The sequence below is a fragment of the Haplochromis burtoni genome, unplaced genomic scaffold (genome assembly GCF_018398535.1).
Source record: "Haplochromis burtoni strain Fernald_Lab_line unplaced genomic scaffold, NCSU_Asbu1 Contig_1, whole genome shotgun sequence".
Classification (NCBI taxonomy): Eukaryota; Metazoa; Chordata; class Actinopteri; order Cichliformes; family Cichlidae; genus Haplochromis; species Haplochromis burtoni.
In genome coordinates, this window is record NW_024582362.1 from 5,759,352 (window position 1) to 5,781,649 (window position 22,298).

At 38.6% G+C, this 22,298-nt stretch overlaps 1 protein-coding gene across 2 annotated transcripts in view; it reads right to left on the reverse strand.

The window, feature by feature from the left end:
- The window catches only part of cntnap2a (contactin associated protein 2a), a 385,507-nt gene that overhangs the window by 221,671 nt on the left and 141,538 nt on the right, over positions 1–22,298 (reverse strand). For both annotated transcript variants that reach the window (XM_005912066.2, XM_005912065.2), the window contains exon 2: positions 8,363–8,473. In XM_005912066.2, the coding sequence (XP_005912128.1) occupies positions 8,363–8,473 (111 nt within the window). The remainder of the gene's footprint in view (positions 1–8,362; positions 8,474–22,298) is intronic.

Genomic DNA, 22,298 nt, shown 5'->3' on the forward strand with positions numbered 1-22,298 from the left:
CCTTTCTATTTGTGAGGCTTATGAGTGGCTTGCACCTTGCAGTGAACCCTCTGTATTTACTTTCATGGAGTCTTCTCTTTATTGTAGAGTTTGATATCGATACGCTGACCTCCTGGAGAGTGTTGTTCACGTGGTTGGCTGTTGTATTAGCCTCTTCACCATGGAAATAATTCTGCGATCATCCACCACTATTGTCTTCCATGGATGTCCAGGTCTTTTTGTGTTGCTGAGGTCACCAGTGCTTTATTTCTTTCTAAGGATGTACCAAACTGTAGATTTTGGCACTCCTAATATTGCAGCAATTTCTTAGATGGGTTTCTTCTGTTTTTGCAGCTTATGGGTGGCTTGTTTCACCTGCATGGACTCCTCCCTCTGACAATGATGTTTTCTGTTCACAGCAAAATCTTCCAAATGTAAGCACCACACTGTCATGGGCCTGAGTCTGTGACTCAGGGCTTTTGTATTAATGAATTATCTTGTGTTCTGGTGATGTTTTCTGTTAAGGTTTTCCTAGTTAGAATTTGGTGTTGTGCTCCCTCTGTTTAGTGTCAAGTCATCCCTGTCTGTGTGTTTCCTCTGTTCGCTGTCTGCGTATATTTCCTGTTTTACTTTGAAGGTCTGTGTCTCGTGTCTTGTCATATCAATTAGGATCTGCTGTGCCTCCCTCCTGTTTTGCCATTCCTCATTCCCTCCGTGTGTATTTATCATGTGTGTTTACCTGTGCTCGTTGTCAGTTCATCTGCGTTAGTTGGTGTTTCTCCGTCTCTCTGCCCTCAGCTCGTGTTTCTCCCTGTATGTTGTGTGTTCCAGGTTTATTAGTTTTCCCCAGTTCAGGTTCGTGTCTTAGTGCCATCCTTACCACCCTCGTTTCTGTTTGTACTTCACCCATTGTAAATAAAATGCTCACTCGCATCAAGTCAGTTCCTGCATTTTGGGTCCTTTTCGCCCAGGCACCACACGACTGTCGCCGCAACCGTGACACACACATCAAATCAACTCCAGTCATTTTATCTGCTTAGCTGATAATGACATAAGAAAGGAATTGCCCACAACTGCCCAATAAATAGCCTTTGAGTCAATTGTCCAGTTACATTTGGTCCCTTTAAAATGAGGTTGGCACATGTTAAGGAGCTGAATCTCCTAAACGCTTCATCCAGTTTGAATGTGGATACCCTCAAATGAAAGCTGAGAGTCTACATATGATGTCCATGTCTATTATATAACTATAATTGGAAAATGTTTCAGTAAACAGGTAAAAAAAAAAAAAAAAGTCAGTGTCCAAATATATATGGACCTAACTGTATAGACAAGACACAGGTGGAAGCAGGAAATGGATGAAAGCAATGAGGAAAAAAGAGAGACAATCACAAAGTTTGAGTGACAAAGAGAGTCAATAAAACACATTGAAATCAGTTATTAAATTCAAACTGGAGGTAACCAAAAGATAATCAACCAAAACTGAAACACTAAACAATATGACAAAGACAGAATAACACAGCAGGGATAGGAAATGGAGAAAGTAAAAAGAACAAAACCCAAACAAAATGGCACAGGAAAGCCAAGAAAATATCAGGACCATGGCCTTATTAGTATTAATCATGTCTATGTAAGCGGCTGTCTAATGCCCTGACGCCCCTTTTCATGTCAAAGCAAATGAGAAAACTTTTACTGACCTCATTCCAAGTTAACCTTGGGCACAACGAATTTGAAATAAAAAGTCATTTTCTTCAGATGAAACTTTAAACAAGACAGACGGGGGTGTTAAGCAAGCATGGTCTGCAAAAAGATTTGATATGAGTTGCATCACAGATAGTGTAGATGCTTGATGCATAGCAGCAGCTATGGGCTGGGCTCTGATTTTGACCATTTTATTATTCAGGGTCACACATGTTTTACAAGGGTTACTCCAGCACTTTCAAATAAAATGAATGCACACTGTATTTTACAACTGTTTAATATTTTATCAAACGAGTAGTCAGTCTTTAAAGTGTTTTGTGACCTTTTTCAAACATGTATGTGGTTGAAATCTTAGAGCTGAAGAGATGTGAAGAACTTTTCTTTTTCTACACTTCATTAGCTGTCATCTGGTCTTTCTTCATGTCTACCTGTCTCTTTTTCCCCCCGCACTTGTCTATCTAGACCAAAAGGTTTTTGGCTGCAAGAGAAGCTGGTTCACCTTTTCGTTTGTCTGACGTCCTTGAGTTTCACAGGGCCTGGCACATTAACTAACACTAAAGGGAGACAGTTGGGGGGTGGGAGCATGGACATTTGGGAGAGGGTGAGGGGTGATGGTGAGAGAGAGAGAAAGTCAAGACTATTAGGGGAAATGAGAGAGATAACAACGGCAGGAATGTTGGAGGTTGAAAAAGGGAAAAGATGGAGGGAGGTAAATGTGAGATAAAATGGTGAGACGCAGAAATTGCAAATTAAAAGAAGACTGGCAAAGGAGGAGGCTGTGGCTCAGGTGCTGCGTATATTTCTTGTCTACCAATGGGAAAGCTGGGGGATTGAGCTCCAGATCCTCCTGTCCATGTGTCTAAGTATCCTTGGGCAAGATACTGACACCCAGGTTGCCCCGATCCATCCATCCAAGTGTGAGTGTGTGAATGTTAGATAGAAGTGCTTAGATACAGATAAAAGCACTGTGTCAATGCTAAATAATTGAGGAGGAAGGTGCTGTGTAAGTGTTAACAAAAGAAAGACAAAACAGTCTTTTCTGACTGTTTTTAGAATGCAGAGGCAGAACTGTCCCTGCTTGATTTATGTAACTGCAAAAAAAAAAAGAAAGTAGAAATACAAAACAAATCTAGCATCACGCCACATCTAATAATACATTTCTAAGAAAAATGGACTAAAGCTGTTAACAGTCAATCTTTTCTGGTTTAAATAAGATGCAATTTTGTTAATAACATAATGTGTTAATTAAAGGATCTTAAGTGACTCTGTTTTATAAGTTAAGTAAAAAAAATGGTCTAGCACTATAATGGAACAATTAAGAATACAGCAATGTTCACAAGCCCATTCATGTTTAGTCATTTTGTACATAAAGGCACACAAATACATACTGTGCCTATAAAAAACTAATAAAATGTGTCATCTTAAAATGAAAAAGCAAAGTAGGAATGACCACCAGGATCCTGGTAACTGGCAGGCTTACACAAGATAGCTGCCTGCTGGAAAATCACTATGGCACCATCTAACTCCATCTCTCATTCACACACACATCTACAGGACTGTGCATCGAAAATTGGATGCACACACCCGACGCGCACATCACTATAACCTAAAACTCTAATAGCTGTCAGCGTTCACAGCCCAATGTGCTTAGCTTAAGATGATTGGTGTGTCCCATTGATTTTGTGCCTCTGCTGTTCCATGGCACTGGGAGATTGGAGTAGATTGGATTATCAGCACATACTCATGTCACTGACGGCAAATTTGGCTGCCAAATGTAACGGCTTGAAGGAACCCCTCCTTATAATATGTGTAAATGTGTAGTGCCGTCCTGTTTTTGTCAATACAAGTGCTTTGAAATGTTTGTGTTCCAGTGAAAGTGCGAGTGTTTAATGTGTGGACTTGTTTTTGTCATGCCTCACAGGGTTTCTGTAAATGTGAGCATGAGTCATGTAGAAGCTAAATTGGTTTTTCGCTTGTTTTCTCATTCAGTGCATGTTTTGTCTGTAAAGAAAATCACTGTAATTCTAAGAATATGTGCAATATGGATGACTCTCATGCATCTTTGCTTGAATATGTATATTTTTGGGGGGTTAGGGTTTGTATTTGTGCATTATGTCTCTAGTGTTGTGAATAGGGATGGGTATCGTTTAGGTTTTATCCGATACCGGTGCCAAATCGGTACTTTTGAAACGGTGCCGGTGCTTAAACGGTGCTCGAACCGGTGCTTAAAGAATGGAGAACACAAAACTTGTCCAAAAACCTCTCATGTTCAGCTGTTTTTTTTGTAAAAAGATAACAATGTTAGCCTTTTCTGCAGCTATGTGGCATATATGGCATCACTCTTGGCTGGAAGCAGTGCTTAAACAATGGAAAAAACACAAACTTAAAACCCTCTCATGTTTAACTGTTTTCCACTTTTTCTTTGGTCATTTTAGCCTTTTTGGCCAGGGTGAAGGGAGTATCTGCCATCAAACAAGAAGACAGCAGCATGTAGCTATGATGATGTTTGCTAGTTCACCTTACATGCATTAATGTAATAACGTGGTTAGCCTACTCAACGTAAATTACACACGAACAACATGAAGCTACTCATGCAGAGAAGAACGGCTGCTGCTGCCATCATCATCCGTCATCATTTCTGCTACACTGGCAGGGCTAGGGGCCAGGACTCTATTCTTCGGGTTTTTGGGGGATGTTGCTCCGGGTCCGATAACTGGCAACCCACCCGACGTGCACGGTGTGAGGTCTCGCAGCAAGCTATCAAATACGGCGCATTTCTCGGCTTTTAAAAAAAACGCTATGCGTCGCCAGCTGTTTAATCGGATTCTTGGTGTTACCTCCTTTGACAGTATCACAGTATCAGCTTAAAGCACTTGTTGCAGGCTGCTGAGTTTGCATATTTTGCTGTGAAGTACAGCCAGACTTTTGACCGCTTCGCCTTGGACATTTTTAATCTGTAGCTCTGCTCTAACAGAACGTACGTACCTGGCCCCGCCTACTATCCTCGGAAACGTAAAATGATTGGCTAGAAGTGTATCACAGCTCAGGAAAAAAAAGCACCGAAATAAAGCACCGAAATGTGCGCTGCTTTTCGGTCTGGTTACTACCGTTTATGTCAGAACCGGACCGGACACCGGTACCCATCCCTAGTTGTGAATACTGATATGCCTTCCCTTCCCTTTCTCACGCTGCCATATCTCAGTCAACATTACTCTTTACTCCTACTGGTAGATGACTTAATCGCTTGTGCCCACCTTCTTTGCATAAGCAACAATTACTCCCTACCACTGTTGATATTTGCCTAATTTCATTAACATTTCCTGGTCTTTGGTCTCCACGTTGCTGCCAGTTTTCATTTTCATGTATGACCTTTAGGAAATCAATACTGATTTGACCATTTTCATTCACAATCAAACCAATTTCTCACTGGATGCTTTTCTTAGATGGCAACAAACAAACAAACAGACATACGTTCATAGCAAATACAATTTCCTTTGCAATTCTGCCACTTTGTGGTCTCCATGCTTACAGAGTGATGATTACTTGGTAGTTTTAGCCACTGATCACTTTTAACTCAATATAATCTTGGCACATTTAACACAAAGTCAGCAGCTGATGGAAACTGTTTGTTGTTAATCACAATGGTGGCTCAATATGCCAAGGACTCCTGATGTGAAAAATGAAGCTTTGCCAAAAAGTGAGGTTCTAGGCTAATATCGATTTTGTGTCTTCCTGTTTCATAGCACTGGAAGAGCACATATTCATGCCAATAACAGTACATTTGGCTGTCAAATGTAGCTGCTTGCATCTAAATGCAAGTCAAAATGATAGAGCGAAGGGAGACTATCTACAGCTAAAACACAGAAACTGTACAGCATGTTTTGATATCATCGCTTGTCTCTGTGACATGCTTTCAACAACAGGTGAAAAGACATCTATTTAGACAAGCATTTGGGTGTTTTGAATTCTGTGTTGTTTCACCTGCTTCATGTGAGATCATTTTAAACACATATCAGCTGTTTTCTTTTTTTAATTGATACCTCTGTAAAATATTTCATGACTGCTTTCTTGTCTATTGAAGCGCTATGCAAATACATTTTACTTCTTACTTTAACAACTGTTACAAATGTCATATTTTGAAGGTTGGCGCACATCAACAGTTAATGCAGTTTGCATTATAAATGTTTAATTATACTATTTTAAAGTTAAGTAAATCTGTCTTGAAATTATAACGTTCACATCCAAACTGATTTCCAGAGGAATCCTTGACCGTCATCAGCTACTATACCTTAGAGAATCTCATCAAGGTGTTTCATATCCGAAGATAGACCCTACAATAATACATACAGAGAAAAACCCAACAATCAAATGACCCCCTATCAGCAAGCACTTTGGCGACAGTGGAACGAAAAACTCCCTTTTAACAGGAAGAAACTTCTGACAGAACCAGGCTCAGGGAGGGACGGCCATCTGCCACGACAGGTTAGGAAGAGAGAAGGAAGACATGACAAAAAACATGCTGTGGAAGAGAGCCAGAGATTAATAACAAGTATGATTCAATGCAGAGAGGGCTGTTAACCCATAGTGAGTGAGAAAGGTGACTGAAGAAGAAATACAAAATGCATCATGGGAATCCCCCAGCAGACTATTGCAGCATAACTAAGGGAGGATTCAGGGTCACCTGATCCATCCCTAACTATATGCTTTAGAAAAAGGAAAGTTTTAAGCCTAATCTTAAAAGTAGAAATAGTGTCTCCCAAAATCAATATGATATTCAACATTTGAACTTTCGACAGGGTAATCTTTTGGACGTCATGTAGATGTCTATGACTTGTGCAGGAAATTTACATGATTAATAAATGTAATGTTTTTTTTTATTTACAAATATCAACATTGTTTCTCTCAACATGATACATATGAATACAGATTATTTATCAACAAAGATGCTTTATTATGTGTTGACCTACTAATTTATTTAGCGCATGTTTTTTTTTTGTTTTGTTTGTTATTTTAAATTTCCCTGTTTTTCTTTAACTAGTTTATTTATTTTAATTAATCACCTTATTTATTTGTAACTAGGTTAAAACTTTTATTTTTTTAAATATTAAAAACATTAAAATCCATGTTAAAATCCATGTTGAAATGTAAATGAAGTAATAATGGTTAAAGTATTTATAAAATTTTTGGTATTCATTTTAAAAGGAGTAAAATGTGTTTAATAAGTTTAAAAAAAGTATTTGCATTAAATACCGTTTGTTTTTATTTTAGAGAGGTTAGTATCCTGTTTTATTGTGAAGAGCTGTGTAAGACGAAACTAGTGTGTTTGTGAAGTGGCCTGCTCTGGGAGATGTAAAATACAAAAAGTGTGTATTTATGAACTGGACTATTTGCCTGACAGTCTTTGTCAATGCACAGATGACATTTCTGCTCGAAATCCACCACGCAGCTGCTCACTTTTGCTTTAGCTCAGGAGCCCGCACCATCTTGGAGATGTCTGCTAATCACTCTGCATCCTTTTAAACATAACTGTTTCTGTACAGATAATACGCCCTCCACCCTCTGGAAACATGGGACTACAGAGCCTATACAATCAGAAGCATTATAAAAATGACATCTGAAATTAGTCTTACAAGTTTGACATTTAAAAGACGTCCACAACAACCACATTTGGACCATAAATAGTCCCTACCCAAAGGTCTTACAGACGTCAACACTAGAAGTATAATAGACGTCGCTAAAAAGACGCCGTCTGGCGTTACACAAACAACCCCTTCGGTGGACCAGAATTGTGCATCCAAAACTGACTTATAAAAGACGTCACTCTAACATCACTCTGCGCAAGTAAATTTCACAAAAATGCACACTACAGCTATTTTCATTCAAGTATTACTTAAGCTTTTACAAAAATAAACTGAATATATACACTTTATCCATTACATGCTCTCCAAGGACCGCTATCCTCCAGGAGAGGAAAAGAAAATGTGTTGGTGGGAAGAATGCTAAACTGTATTTTTACCATCCTTTCCGTATCCTTTTGAGAAATTGTTTTTCATTTTTTCATTGTTTCCTTCCCTATTTCCTTAATCGGTTGTTGGTGGGTGTCATTACAGGAGCTGCAGTCCCGTTTAGTAGAAATAATTCTATTGGTATGATTAAACATACCAGATTACCTTGCTTTTATATGTCAGAGTTGTTGCCTCAGCTGTAGTGCGGCTATATTAGATGGGAAAGTATGAATTATTAATTGTATAAACACGGAGGGGTGTAATTGTCTGTCCCTATCTGTCTTTGCTGTGGACTGATGTGGAAATGAGCTTCAGTCTGAGTCACTGAGATAATGATTGAAGCCAAGAGAGGGAGGGCATGAGAGGAGAAGAAATATAAAGAAGTAGAAAGAAAGAAAAGAGAAAAAGAGGAGGAAGGTGGTGAGAGCAGCTGTGCAGCACTGAGAAGTGTGTCGCTCGATGAAGGCTTGAATGTTTATCTCACAGTGTGTCATCTCTAAAATCATCCATAAGGCTGTATGTACATGTACCTGAATTAGGTATTTACTTTTATCTCTGTCTACACTGCATGTAAGCAGAGCCCTCCAACAGAATGCATATATGTGTGAGTACATGGCCATCTGTAGGCTTGTCCGCATGTGTGTGTCCGCATGCGCGTATGTCTGTGTGTGTTTGTATACCTCCTCTCCTGTTGAGCTTGGCATATCCAGGTGCATATCCACTGGAGAAGACAGACGAGCTGGTGAAGGCTGTGTGAGGCAGAGGAGAGGCAAGAGCCTCATCACACTTTTCTGTAGAGAGAAAGAACGCATATTAAAACAGAAGGAGTGAGAAACAGAAGAGGACGTTGGAAGAAAACAGAGGATATGATAAAGAGCTGTGTTTTTTTGCTTTACATACACACTTTTTCATGCATAGAAAATACATTAAGTAGTTGTTGGTCATTTTAAATCCTATTTAACTGTAATTCTATGAGAAAATCTCAACTTAGTCAAACCAATTTGGCAAATTCACGAACACATTGCAAAAATATCCACCTTAACAGGCAATCTGGCCTGGTAACTAAATGCAGATGCAAAGCTGATTTAAAAAACCAAACAAACAATCAAAACAGAGGAGAAATACAAGTGGCTAAAATGAATTGCCCCAGCCCGAGGTTAAACCCTACACACATTTATTCTGCATTTGTTCACTTCTGAAATTTGAAGTACGAAGTAGGCATTTTTAAATGACTATGATGAAATTTTAGGATTGATTTTTCTGCAAACAGATATAAATTTCAACTTCTTTCATTTAAATTTTAGTTTCATTGGGGTTGCTGTGAAGAAAATTATCTGAAAGACCACCACGGCGGTGCTCCTCATAACCTCACTTTCAAGCTAACATTCTGCTAGTGCTCTCAAGAGAAAACAAAGAACGTGACGGCAGAGGAATACATATGAAACACACAAACACAGCAGAAATCAAAGGAAAGAAATACTGAATATTCCTCACATGCACACAGTGATTAAGTCTCTTCCCTCTCTTTTCTCTCAATCCGCCCCTTTCACTCTCTTATCCACACAAACACCCTCCCCTCTTCCAGTACATTAGGTTCCACGCAGAGAGAACTTGTGAATGGTCTGTCAGGTCAGGTAGGCACAGTCACTAGCTCTCTGTCATGTCCCACTACGTGTGTGTGTGCGCACAGAGTCTGAGTATGTATGAGGGACAGTCAAATTTAGAAAAGAGTGTTGTTTCTCCTTCTGTGAATGTGCATAGACAGATCACGCATGTGTGTGTACAGTAGACTACATCTGGTGAAAGTCTCAAAGAGTTTGTGTTACAGGTGGGCTCATAGAGAATGGAAAATATCTAATCGTGACAATGTGTGTGGGTGTGTCCTTTTGTATGCTTGCATGCAAGTGTGCATCTCTCTTTGGAAAGCCTCCCTTGTGGTCTGAAAGAGCTCCACATTTTTGCTTTTGCTGCCTGCTTTGGCAGGTGGATATGCACAGAGACATCAAGGTTCTCCTTTATAAAAAGTAATGACATTTCTGGCACATTCATGTCACCCTGGAATATTAGCAAAGTCCACTTGCAACTGTCAGGCGTCTGACTCAGCATCATAGAATGGGAGAGAAGGGCAACGACGTGGTTTCAGGCAGCGGGATTTAAAAAGTCTGTTTGCATACTGTGTGAGGAGGTACGATTCTTTTAAAATGACTCAGGTGAGCCCGTGTCACCAGCTGCAACCCATGCCAGAACAGCTAGTGATGTGTTCCTGCTTATCTCCTTTTGCAGCTGTTCCACAGGTGCAGCTCTCGTGCAGCAGCATCTGGTCATGAAATTACAAGAAATCTTTGGGTCATGCTCAAGAGTCTCCAAATTTATTCTTGCACCCTAATTAATGATAATAGGATCCTCTATCACACAACAAATACACACGAGAGCTCCTTCACGGCTTTGGACAAATGTTCTGCATCCATATATTCAACCGTTTGTGCAGTGATTGACACAAAGGCACAAACACTTGCGCTTAGATCCAGTCATACACTTCATGATTCTTCATTTTCATTCACACACTTGAGAACACAACAGCTTTACTGCAGCTTCCGTCTAATGAGTGTTTCTATAGGTTTGTTGGCAAAGACTTGCTCTAGCTGCACATGAACAGGCTTTGTAGGTCACACAAACACACACGCACGCACACACTCACACTAACAGAATACATTGAATAAAGGCTGGAAGAGGAGGCAGCAATGGAATGAAAGAAGGAGGCGAGTTAATAGAGAGAAAGTAGATTTTAAAGGAATCAAGGTGGTGAGAAATATAGTGAATTTCTTCAGTGCCTCCGCTTATTTCCTTAGGGCTCTCTAAACTCTCTTCTGGGGAGAAACCGCTATACATGTACGGATTTTAGAGATCAGAAGATATATACTAAAAAAAATTAAATAAATGAAAAAGGTGGAAAAGGTGGAAAGTCAACCTGTACCAAGGCCAATGTTCTATTTCACAATTTTAAAGAAAGTAACATGATTCAACATGAGATTCTTTTCCTCCTCTGTGCTCCACCTCTCCAACAGTTTGGTAGTATATGAGTAACCTTGTAGAAAAGAGAAAAAAAAATACAGAAAACGGTAATGATTGCATGCTTCCACAATGGCTTGTCTTGGTTGAAGAATGATGGTTCTAATATACAGTACTAATAATATAGTAGCTATTAACAACCCTGACCAGTAATGTGGAAATATCTTAAAATATGTGAAAAAGAACTCGGGTGAAAATGCGGTTTGCCTCTGAAAGCAGAACCCTGAATATTCGCAGCCATCACAAAGATCTATGAAACGAAACTTTAACTGTCTTTAATTTTGATAATGGCAAGACCTCCCGAGGCAAAATTGGTGGCTATGTTTACAAAGTGATTGATTAGACTTAAACGCAATTTGACCTCATAAGCTGCGCTCACTGTTTTCACTATTACAGTACACTGCACCACATTTCCATTAAATCAGCTAAACAAAAAAATTAGCATCTGTTTATTTGGGTCCTCGGTAAAGCTGCCAAATTCTTATTTTCCTTGCATCTCTATGTGTGCAGTTTATTTCTGGTGGTTGCTGTTGCTGTTGTTGCTGATTCCCAAGTCCAAAGGTATCCCCTGCCATGTGCATTACTCATGTATGTATTCACCCCTTATGTCTACTGGCTTCATAACATTCCACAGGCACTGATTCTACTCGCAGTTGAAATTTCATAGCATGCTGTTTTGATTCACAAGGGGACCGGTGATAACTACAACAACAATAATTTTAATATTGCATGTTAAAATAAAAATTTGTTTGTGGTTGATGGAATTGCAGTAGCAGTTTTCTTCTTTTTTATACTGAAAGATGTACAATGGCTCATTCAAATGCAGACAATGTTAGACTCTCTGTAGCTTTCCTTCAGTGAAACGCCAGTGCTTCGGTATTGATCGGCTATTTTATTCCAGTGCTGAATATTTTAAGAAACCCAGAGTATATCTTTAACACACAGAATGAGCAAGTAAATCAACTAATGGTTTTGTTCATCATTTATTATTATTATTACCTCCTTCAGGGAAGTTGTGTTTTTGATAGTATTTGTGTGTGTGAATATCATTCTGTCTGTAAACACAATAACTCAAAAACTTTTGAATAAATTCAGATAAAACTTTGTAGGGGTGTAGAGCTGGGTCATGTTAACAATCCATCTTATATCCACCAGTCTAAAAAATCAAGTCTGACCTCTCCTTCATGCTCAACAGATTGATCTGCTGTTTAGTAATGCTAATATTAATGCTATATAGAGCTGTCTAAAACTGTGTTTCTTACTGCTATTGTTTGTATTGAAAACATTATACAATAAAGTAGTAAAATATTGTAAACAGTATAAACAGTATTGATCACATTATAGACTTTACTTTTGCATTTCACATCTGCCTTTCTTTCAAGCTGAACCAAAAATGTGTCAGCTTTAAAGCTCATCTAGAAGGCATAGTTAAGAGACAGCGAATGAGCTGCTTAGTTAGTTAAAAATATACTGCATTATAATATTATATAATACGCCTAAGTTATCCTTATCCTGTTATTTGCAAATCAATATTATCCATGGCCTACTCCTACATAATGTTTGTGTAATTAAAGTAAGCATCTAACGTGCTACACTTATCTGAATTTTGCTGCACTACAAACTTTTTAAAGTCTGTATAAAAAGGGCAAAGCAAACAAAGTAAATAAAGCTAGGCGAGGGAGCTCCCATGGTGGAGGTTTGCATTGTGTAGGCTTATATAATATTTCACATTGAAAATTAGCATTGTTTATGCCAAATATTTCCATCGTTTGAGTGTCAAATACTACTGCTTTTTCAAAGCTGTCTTAAGGGTAAGTGCAAGGTGTCCTCTGGAGACTTGATGCACTGGTTGCTTCAGCATTAACAACTGAGAAGCAGTCCTCTTTCGAAGGGCGACAATGAAGAAAAAGGGCTGCCAGTGAGATGTGATCTTAGCCAGAAGTCTGTCAAGAAAGACCTCTTGAGCAACTCGCGTCTTGTTGGGAAGCTTTCTATTTTGTCCTTAGTTTTGCTTCGTTTTTACAGTTCGGGTTTCTTTTTACTTGCCATTTAGTCAGGTTGAAAAACCAAAAACACCACAGTCGGTGACATTATATGAATGAGGATGGGCTCATTCATGTTTATTGGGGGGGGACAACAAAGAACCAAGGACATAGCAGTGAAAAGAAAATGAAAAGTTTCTGCTTTTGTAATAAAGCCAATATACAGTGGCATATTTGAGAGGAACTCTAAAGCCCTGTCTGAGGCTTTAGTGCTCTACATAATGCTGCATTCCGTCCATATGTGACTTGTGTGGAAAGAAGCCAGTAAATATACTTTGTCCTTATCTGAACTGAGTGTCTTTTTTATTGCTTTTACTTGAGAAAAAAAGCACAGAAATGATGGGAGACTGTATCCGATTTGATCATTCATAATGAATCCACTGTACATGTGAACTTGTTTGAAATGCCAACACCAGCACTAGCTGTATCAGGAAACATTGATATCGTACAAATTGTTTCAACTTGAAATAAATAGAGAATTTAGGTTATACTGTAGCTGTGAAATTACTGGCAATAAATCTTACATTGTCTCTTTTCTCATTTTTCAGTCCTTAAGGATTGCAGCTGTAAAAACAACAGTAGTGCCCTGATTTATTGTTTTGCAATTATTAAATCACAGCACAGGGTTATACACAGGTAAATTGTATGGTATGTGTGTGAGAAAGGGCAACTTCTGTGTTTTCCTTGCAACTAATTAAACTTTGAAAGAGATCTAGACTCATACCCATCAATTATTTACTGATATACCTCAAAGGACGCAGCTGCTGCACACATAATGTAGCCTTACGATATACAGGAAAATAGATAGGAAGCATAGTGGCAAATTAAATAAACTAAATTACATAAATTTTCACACTGGATGGATAATGTGTGACATCCTAAAAGAGGTTACTGTAAGACCAGTTGCCTGGTTAGTGAAAATGTGTTTAAAAAAAAGACCATTGATGAACACAGACCATATGGTTATATGTTCAGCACTCAATAAAGAGGTCATAGCCACTGATATTTGCCTGGGTCTCAAGTGCATAGCAGGGCTCTGTAAGTTCAGGTATTTTAGGGGAAGCAAATGACTACAATATCCAAGTGCAAATGTCAGCCTATTCCTCTGTGCAAGAGGAAGAGATAGTTTTATGCATGATAGAATGATAAGAGAGGCGAAACAGATAGGGACAGTGTGGGGGAGTAAAAAGAGAGATAGATAACATGAAGGCAGGACATGAGGAAGAAAAAATGGCTACATACCAAAGCCTTCTTAGTGACATTTCCAGTTAAGTAAATAACTAGGATGAAGAAAAACAGCTACCAAGAGATGTGTCAGCTGGCTGCTACCAGTTGGGACCAAAGCCATAGACAGACAGTGTTTGGCCAGCCTGTTCAAAGGCCCTTTCACTGCCACATCTTTGGAGCTAAAGGGAGTTGGACACTAGTCCAGCATAATCCAACCGGGGTAAAATTCATGACAGCCTAAAGATTAGCTGGAATAGAATCACAAATCTTAGAAGCCAAGAGATGGAATTTTGGAACTGAGACAGCTGCCATGATGTAACTCTTTGACTAAGTGTTGTACCTGCCACATTGGCCATTTAGGCAAAAGCTCTTGAAAGAAACAGTTCACGAGTACTTAGCACAAAGACTTAACAGTGCATGCTGAAATTCACCTGATAAAACAAAGGGAAAATGGAGCTGAAAAGGCCTGCCAGTTTCACCTTTTGCATGTGTTTTAACAATGGGGTCAGTAAACCGGTGAAGAACATTCAGTGTTCTTTAGACCGCTGAGCAGACTGTTAAAAACACTACAGAAAACTCTGCTATCTTTATTTAATGACTGTGAAACCATTGTGTGTGGAGTTTTGCTACTGTGCTGTCAAGTCTGTCCTCTCAACAACACTGAATACTGAAGTTTGGGGACCTGGGGGCTTTTTGTGGACCCATGTCATGAACACAGTGGAAGCTGTCAAAAGTGCCAACAGCTGCATGGAGATGCAGTCTGACTCTCCAAAGTGCCAGTGAGTGTGAGAGCCTCTGTCTGTGCAAGCCTTTGTCCTCCGGTTTGGCTGGGAGCAGAAGGGGTCTCTGCTTTCTGTTTTCCATTTCTTTCCAAATTCATATTTCAATTTAATGAAGTATCTCTGGACTGGAGGCAGTGGCCTTAAATGAAATAAGACTGTAGAAGACTGCTTTAGGGAGCTAATCTCTGTTGTAATGTTTATAAATTCATATAGCCCATCTTACCAATTCTTGCCAAGTATACCCAATATCCGTCTTGGAGAAGCTGTCCTCCTCATTGAGATAATGGGCTGAGCTGATTCAAAAATAGCAGAAGCTTTGTATGCATAGACTCCATCTACTCCATGCCCATGTACTGAGAGATCCCAGCAGGTTTTCTAATTTGCTGGGAAAGTAATACTGTTTCACTTGATTGCCTACAGAAATATTGCTGTAAACTTACCATTAACAGCAGGTAATATTAGATTTCTAGTGTAACTAAACACAAGCTGGTCTTAACCAACTTTATTTATAACTGGTTTAACACACTGGGTAGGAGGTGACCCATATGCCATAAGGCTAATGCAGAGGCCCGAGTCTGAATATGCCCTAAGGCTGTTTACACCAAGTCAACTGGTCTTTCTCTCTGCTGTCCTATCTTCTCTCCACTGCCCTGTTTAAAAAAACTCCCCCAAAAATCTAATTATGGTCAAATGTTGCAAATTAAAGCAACTCTGATTCCAACAGTGTTTTCAAAAATTCTGCCATCACAGAGAAAAAGTTTCACAAACAGTTAAATGGCCATTGACTAATTAGCAAGCAGCTTCATGTGCATTCTGTCCTGTACACCTGGAATTTCATGACAGCAGGTCCCAAGTGGGCTTCACAAAGAGCTATAGGACAAAAATAAACAGATGTTCTGCAGCATAGAATAGGCCGTTCTAATTGGGATTACAGATGGCTATTCCGACCGTTTGCCAGTGTCTTCGATGTGAAATAAAATTCCAAAGTGAACAGGGTTTCACTGAATACATGTTGGCAATGGTTCCAGTTCCTAATCATTGTGAGACATCTCAAAGTCACATTATTTTAAAAGAAGAAATACTACAATTAAATCAACTAAAAATAAATAAGAGGCCTTTTCAGCACTTTTTTAGTGAGTTTTAGTTCTTCTAGCCTATATGAACACATGACAGTGCATCTAATTTCTATCCGGTCATTAAGTCTGATGTCACTAGCCGTGTCTGGGCCTAAACTCCGCTGCAGGTCCATATATCAAACGATCACTATGGCATTACTGAGAGTTGAAAAACTGTCTAAAGTCTTTCATCTTTAATAAAATGATCAGCGTTCTGCTCTAACAGGTGTAACAATTGAGTTTAACATCCAGGCATCCATGAAAACGGAATTTATGACATTTAACGGAGTTAGAAGTTAGCAGGAAGTTAGCTCGCTAGCTTCTATCTAAATACAATATAGCATGTCCTGACTGCGGGGTTTTGGAAACAAATTAAAACGTACAGCTCGTTATCACTTCCAACATAAATGAAGACAGAAAACTAAACAGCAGTGTAGGGTTACTGAAGTTTGGCTAGCTGGTATATAATGATGTGCTACGTGACCGCTAGCGACACAGCTATGTTAGCATAATATAAACAAGCTAACTTTTTTCCACTCGATAAAAGTTAACGTGAGTGTTCTCGGTGGTCAGGAACAAATGTAATCGCATGGCAGGATGCTGTAAAAGGACCAAACTTCAGCCAGGAGAACAACTGAGATAATCCATCCACAATACGAGGTTAGTCATTCATATACTGCTGCATGGGCTGGGCTGTAGTTACATCCTAAGGTTTTAAAAACTGAGCTTAAATAAATGATTAGCGGTAATAAAAGCCGAGGGAGGTCAACAGTGATCACTGACTGTTTTAGGAGCTTTTTGAGATTAAATAGAAGAAAATGCATCACATTAACCATGTTAACAACACAAAAGCCATATTAAACGCAGACTACTTTAGGCCCGGAAGTAGGATTCGTCACGTCATCACTTAATGACAGGATAACTACCACGTGAATATGCAGAATCTGTATGCAAGGGACAAAAGTTTCAGTACTAGAAGTGTGTCATTTGGTATGAATCAATTTCTGTTTGTTCAGCATGAGATGTGTCCAAGAGCAGAGATCAAGAGTTGCATGCAAGTTGGTTTTCACCAGCATGGTGAATCTGAACATCGAGAGCCAGGCCTGAGCTCTGGTGTGCTCCTGCCCAATTTAACCCCAGCTGACACAACATTTTCATTCAGAATATTCAGATTATATATATATATGTATATGTAAAAGTTTTGTGATCATTCAGTGTGTATCTGGTTGTGCGTTACACATCCTGTATTTCAGTGGATTCACTACAAAGTCTCATTATGCGCCTTTGTGCTCAGGGCCACCACATTCCTGTGGCATGAAATAGCAGATGGCAGTGGAGTGAATAACAATCATCTAGACCTCAGGGTGGGAGCCTATTCACTTTCAGTTCACATGCTACCACAGTGGGAATTAAAATGACCATTTAACTCTCTATGACAAAGTGCTAACTTTTCTAAATATGAAATTTGTTCTTTGAAAAAAAGACAGAAGAAGGGGTTATCGTATTTTTACAGAAATTAATTTCTCTCAGGTACAAATTGCTAAATCTCGGTCACTTTCTATTGCTAAAATATATTTATTGCAAATAAGATGTCAATAAATCTTTTCACTTGACGAAGACAGTTTTTTATGCAGTTTTTCAAAAGAAACCCTCTGTCTCAATGCTTTTGCTGGCATCAATGTGCAGTTTTTGAACTAAGCTCTTGGAAAAGGTTACTTGCTTTTGTCCAACTTTTTCTCTCATGTAAAGAAATGTTTATACCATACATGTATAATCTGATTCACTTAACCTAGGCCTAGATGCCTATAGGCCTCTCCAGCGTTATTAATTCATGTCCTGTCCACCCTTTTTCTGACTTCCAGCATTTTTTATATGTGACAGGGCGAAAATGTCTTCGCATTGGAAGACAACTATTTTTAAAAAAAAAAAAGAGTCTCTGCTCACGCTGCTCATTTGCGCTTTACTCTTTCAGTCCAGCTTATTTCATTTTCAACCTTCCCTTCCCTTGCCTTTCCTGACCACCCTCCAACTACCAACCACCACCAGCAGGCATGCCAGCACTTTGCTTGAGCTGTTAATCTAATTTTTTTGGTCCAGATTCATTTTTCATGTCTTGGAACCATTACCAAACAATTTTTGTCAACGGATCTAGCACCCTGTGCCAATGTGAGCAGAGACCAAGCGCATAATGAGATGTTTTGGATGAAGCTACCTCACATAAAGACAGAGATTTACACACACGCACATATACCTTTTCATTTTCACATTTGCATCTGTCAACTGAAATCTAACATAACTTTTGAAATGCTGCAAAAAACAAAATCTGTTCCAGCGTTTAAACAAAGCAGAATGCATCAGAGCATATAACAATAAAACAGAAAATATTTATAGACAACTGATATTATTCTTTGGGTTTGACCAGTGTTGGAGTTACCAAAGACCAACATTAATAACAATTAAAACTAAATGAAGACATTTATATTCGCCAACTATTCCAAACATCAGTGCATGCTTTATGAAATCTTATGATGTTTGTGTTGCAACATTTAGTCTGAGCAAATACTTTAGAGTATCAAAAGCCACATTTCACCTGTGTGACAATTTGATGAAAAATACTTCACATAACCATTTTCTGGAACAAAAAGTGTATCTCTGTGTCCCGTTTTACATTCCAACTCCTGCCACAAAAAGTCCTGATATCATCTGGCAGCAGTTCCCTCTCCCAATCAAATCTTTGCAGTCAGTTTGTTGTATAAAACATAGGCTCCCTTTTTTAGTATGTCCAATAATACTTCGTGGACTTTCCGCAGTCATTCAAGATTCAGTTAGCTCAACCTAGAAAGCTCAATAAGCCTTTGGTGGGTTTGCTGTATAGGTTCATCAATTATTTATTCTACTAATTAAAGGAGTGCTCACAATGACTGATTCACTGTGTTACCGGTAATCCACGGTGCCTCAAGCTACTTTATGGGAGGTCTGTAGTGACAGGTTACCACCCTCAGCTGAACTCCTCTGATGTTTTTGATGCAGATTTACGAAAAGGTGTGAAGTGGCATGGCCAATGCATATGTTGAGGGGTTATAGAGAGAGAACAGCTGTTATATTCCCTAGGAACATAACAACACATGTGGGTAAGTAACAGTAAAAGGGCAATAGGAGACAACACTGTCAATATAATAAAAGTATTTTTATTAATAATTAAACTAAAACAGGAGGTCAAGTCACTGTCACAATCAAAACACAAAGAAAAACACAGTGAAACTCTGAAGCAAGTCAAAAGTCACTCAAAAATACACTCCTCTCCACAGAGCAGGAGGAAGGAGCCACAAGCACATAGCTCATGCTGTAAAGAGAATGGCACTCCCTGAGCTTAAATACTTCCTAGCCTAATTGCTCTGTCAAGTCAGCTGCAAGGGGTGGTACCTAAAGCCAGGGAGAAAAAGCAAATACATACCCGCACAGCCAAAAACCACAGTAGGCCTGCAAACACTATAACATCAGACTTTTTTTTTACTCATTTCCCTTCACTGCTGTGAAAAACAGAGATTCATGCCATTACATGCAGCTACTCATACGCTCTACCCCCCGCTTAAACATGATGTAATCAGTGGTTCTTGAAGTTGTTACTTGGGTTGTATAAACATGTATTTGCATACCTAAAATACCATTGTTTTTCTGAGTCATATAATACTTCTTTTGAAGACAATTGTTTCTGAAGCAGTCACTGACGAAAAGACGAGCGAAGTAAACCATCATCTTGTTCCCAGTGTGTTTGTTACCTGGATGCCACTTAGTCAAACATATGCTCGTCTGTGACGTGTTAAAGTTACAGTTTGTCTGGTCTATTTTGCCACACAGTGGCTATTTCATTTTGTGCTTTTGTTTTTTCCTTTATTTATGTTTTATATGCAGTAATATTTGAGAATTCTCTTGTTTCAAATCGACTTTTTATTTGCTGATAGAAGGTGCAACATTTAGAAAAAAGAGATGTTAGAAGTATGCTTCTCTTTTAGTATCAAACAACTTAATCAACCCTTCAACACTTTGCATTTTTGTCTCTCGCTGTCACCCTCTGGCGATACGCCTGGCTGTTTGATCTGCCCACAAGGTGCCAGGTCAGATCAGTTATACCTGCCTGATTCAGTGAACTCTCAGCCAGGGCTGATCTGCTCAGAGCTGCATGAAGCATAACCCTCTGTCTCTCACTGATACACTCGACCTGCATAAGAGTGGGGGTCAGGGTGTGCACAGGTGTGTGCAGCTGAGTGTGAGCACAGAGGGATGGTGGATTAAAACTCAAGAGAGCTTGGTTATAGAGATGGATAGAATAAGAGAGACAGACACAGATATTTGTTTATGGAAAATGCGACGGTAAGTTAAAAAATAGCATAATAATGAGAATAAATGGCAGAAAAGTACAAATAGTGTGTCACTACATTCATCTTATGTGGCCTCAGGCATGACCTGTATTTTGCAATGTAATAAGCTTGAGTGGTTTCCACACAGAGGTGGTTCATGTGGTGAACACTTAATCCAAATAACAATGGAAGCTTGCATCATCATTTTTAATTTAGTCCACATGCAGTTAGTGTTCACAGTACACTCCTCTTAGATTGCTTTCCTATTAGATTCTTTGAGTAATGGAGAACTCAGTATGTATGAAAAGAAATTCAAATCTACTGATTGAATGTGCAATGACCTACTTTGTATCTTAATAGAACAAAACAATCAAAGAAATAAAGTGATAGAAACACATACAGTTAGTGGTGAGGAGACAGCTGGCCTTTGAAAAGCACATATTTGAACAGCTAGAGCGTAGATGGTGCAAATATGGCCAATAATTCACCATAATCCCAAACAAAAAGAACGCTTCTGTCACAGCCATTTGCAACTCGTGTTCACTATGCAAAGAACAGGAACTACTGTATTTGTCATATTTATTTCTTTATTTAGATTTCTGTACACTCGTTGTGTGTTGTTGAAATTATTTTTTCATGTGCAGGTCAAGTGCTCATGAAAAGGAATTTGTTGAACTTGTTGCTGTCACTATGAAGCAAACAGAAACATGTATCATAATTGGTAAGTATACTGCGATCACTCAATTTATAGCATACACATTATTTGTTATAAAGGACATTTTTTACAATCATTTATTAGTATGTAATTTGTTACCAACACTTTTCTTCCCAACTGTAAAATACATAATTTGTTGCATTGTTGCAAAAACTACTTGCAATAATCGTACCTTATATACTACCTAATTAAAGATTTCTGAATACAACTTTGCACCTTAGTAAGTAATATCTAAAACATTAAAAAAAATGAAGATTATGCAGTCCACCTATCTTTTTTTTTTTCAATAACACTGCTCTCATTACAACAGAGGATTATGAATTATTTCGCATAGTTCCACAGGTGGGAGAGGCCATTAAAAAATCATCATGCAATGATGGCTACAGTGAGATGGTGGGATTCAGTTTATTGGTTTGTGAGCATATCAAAGAGGCATGTTTAAAAATACTGCTTTTATGGGAAAGGTGAGAAACTAAGCTGTTTTTGTCAAAGATGAAAGGCAAGGGGTTTCAATGAGATACTAAAATATATTAGGGGAACTTAGTTTGGAACATATGTTACACTTGTTCTGTTTCTGAAAGATTTTAAATTTTGTCTGGCTTATTCGGGAAAAAATAAACAGTCTAGTCGTCAGGTAGCTGGGAGAGTGAGACTCCACAATAACACCAATTATGCAGTTTAAAGTATTTTGGAAACCAACAGGCTGTAGCTGCAATTCATCCAAGAAAGCTGCAGGGTTTGGCTGCCAAGCCATGCCGGTTCTAATAAGGGTTTATTGGCAAAGTCCACCATGTCCAGAACCTAAAATAATTTGTATATACCCTCGGTTACACAACTTCATTCCAATTAACTGGTTATGAGCACAGAAATTAATTTAGTCGACAGTGTTGATGTAATAATGTTTGTTTGTTTTTTGGTGTGTTTAAAAAAAAGTCAGACAATTAATGTGATGTAGTTAAAAAAAAGTCTATATATGTAATTAATACAGCTAATTGGGTTTAAAAAATATATATCATATAATATTTGGCTGTCTCTGTTTTTTTAATCCCCTAATTTACAATCATCAGAGTAATATTTTAGACAGCCATGAACATACTGTGTAGAGATACTTCCATGCAGAAAACATTAAAAAGTTCCCAAGCTCACTTCCCCAATATCACCAAAATTGTATCATACCCCATGCATGAAATTGCCTCTGGACCAAAAAATATATATAAGAACAATAAAAATCAACACACCAAAAAAATGGTTGTATTTGTCATGTGTGTCTTGTTATAAAAGAAGTCTCATTATATCACAAAACTGAAG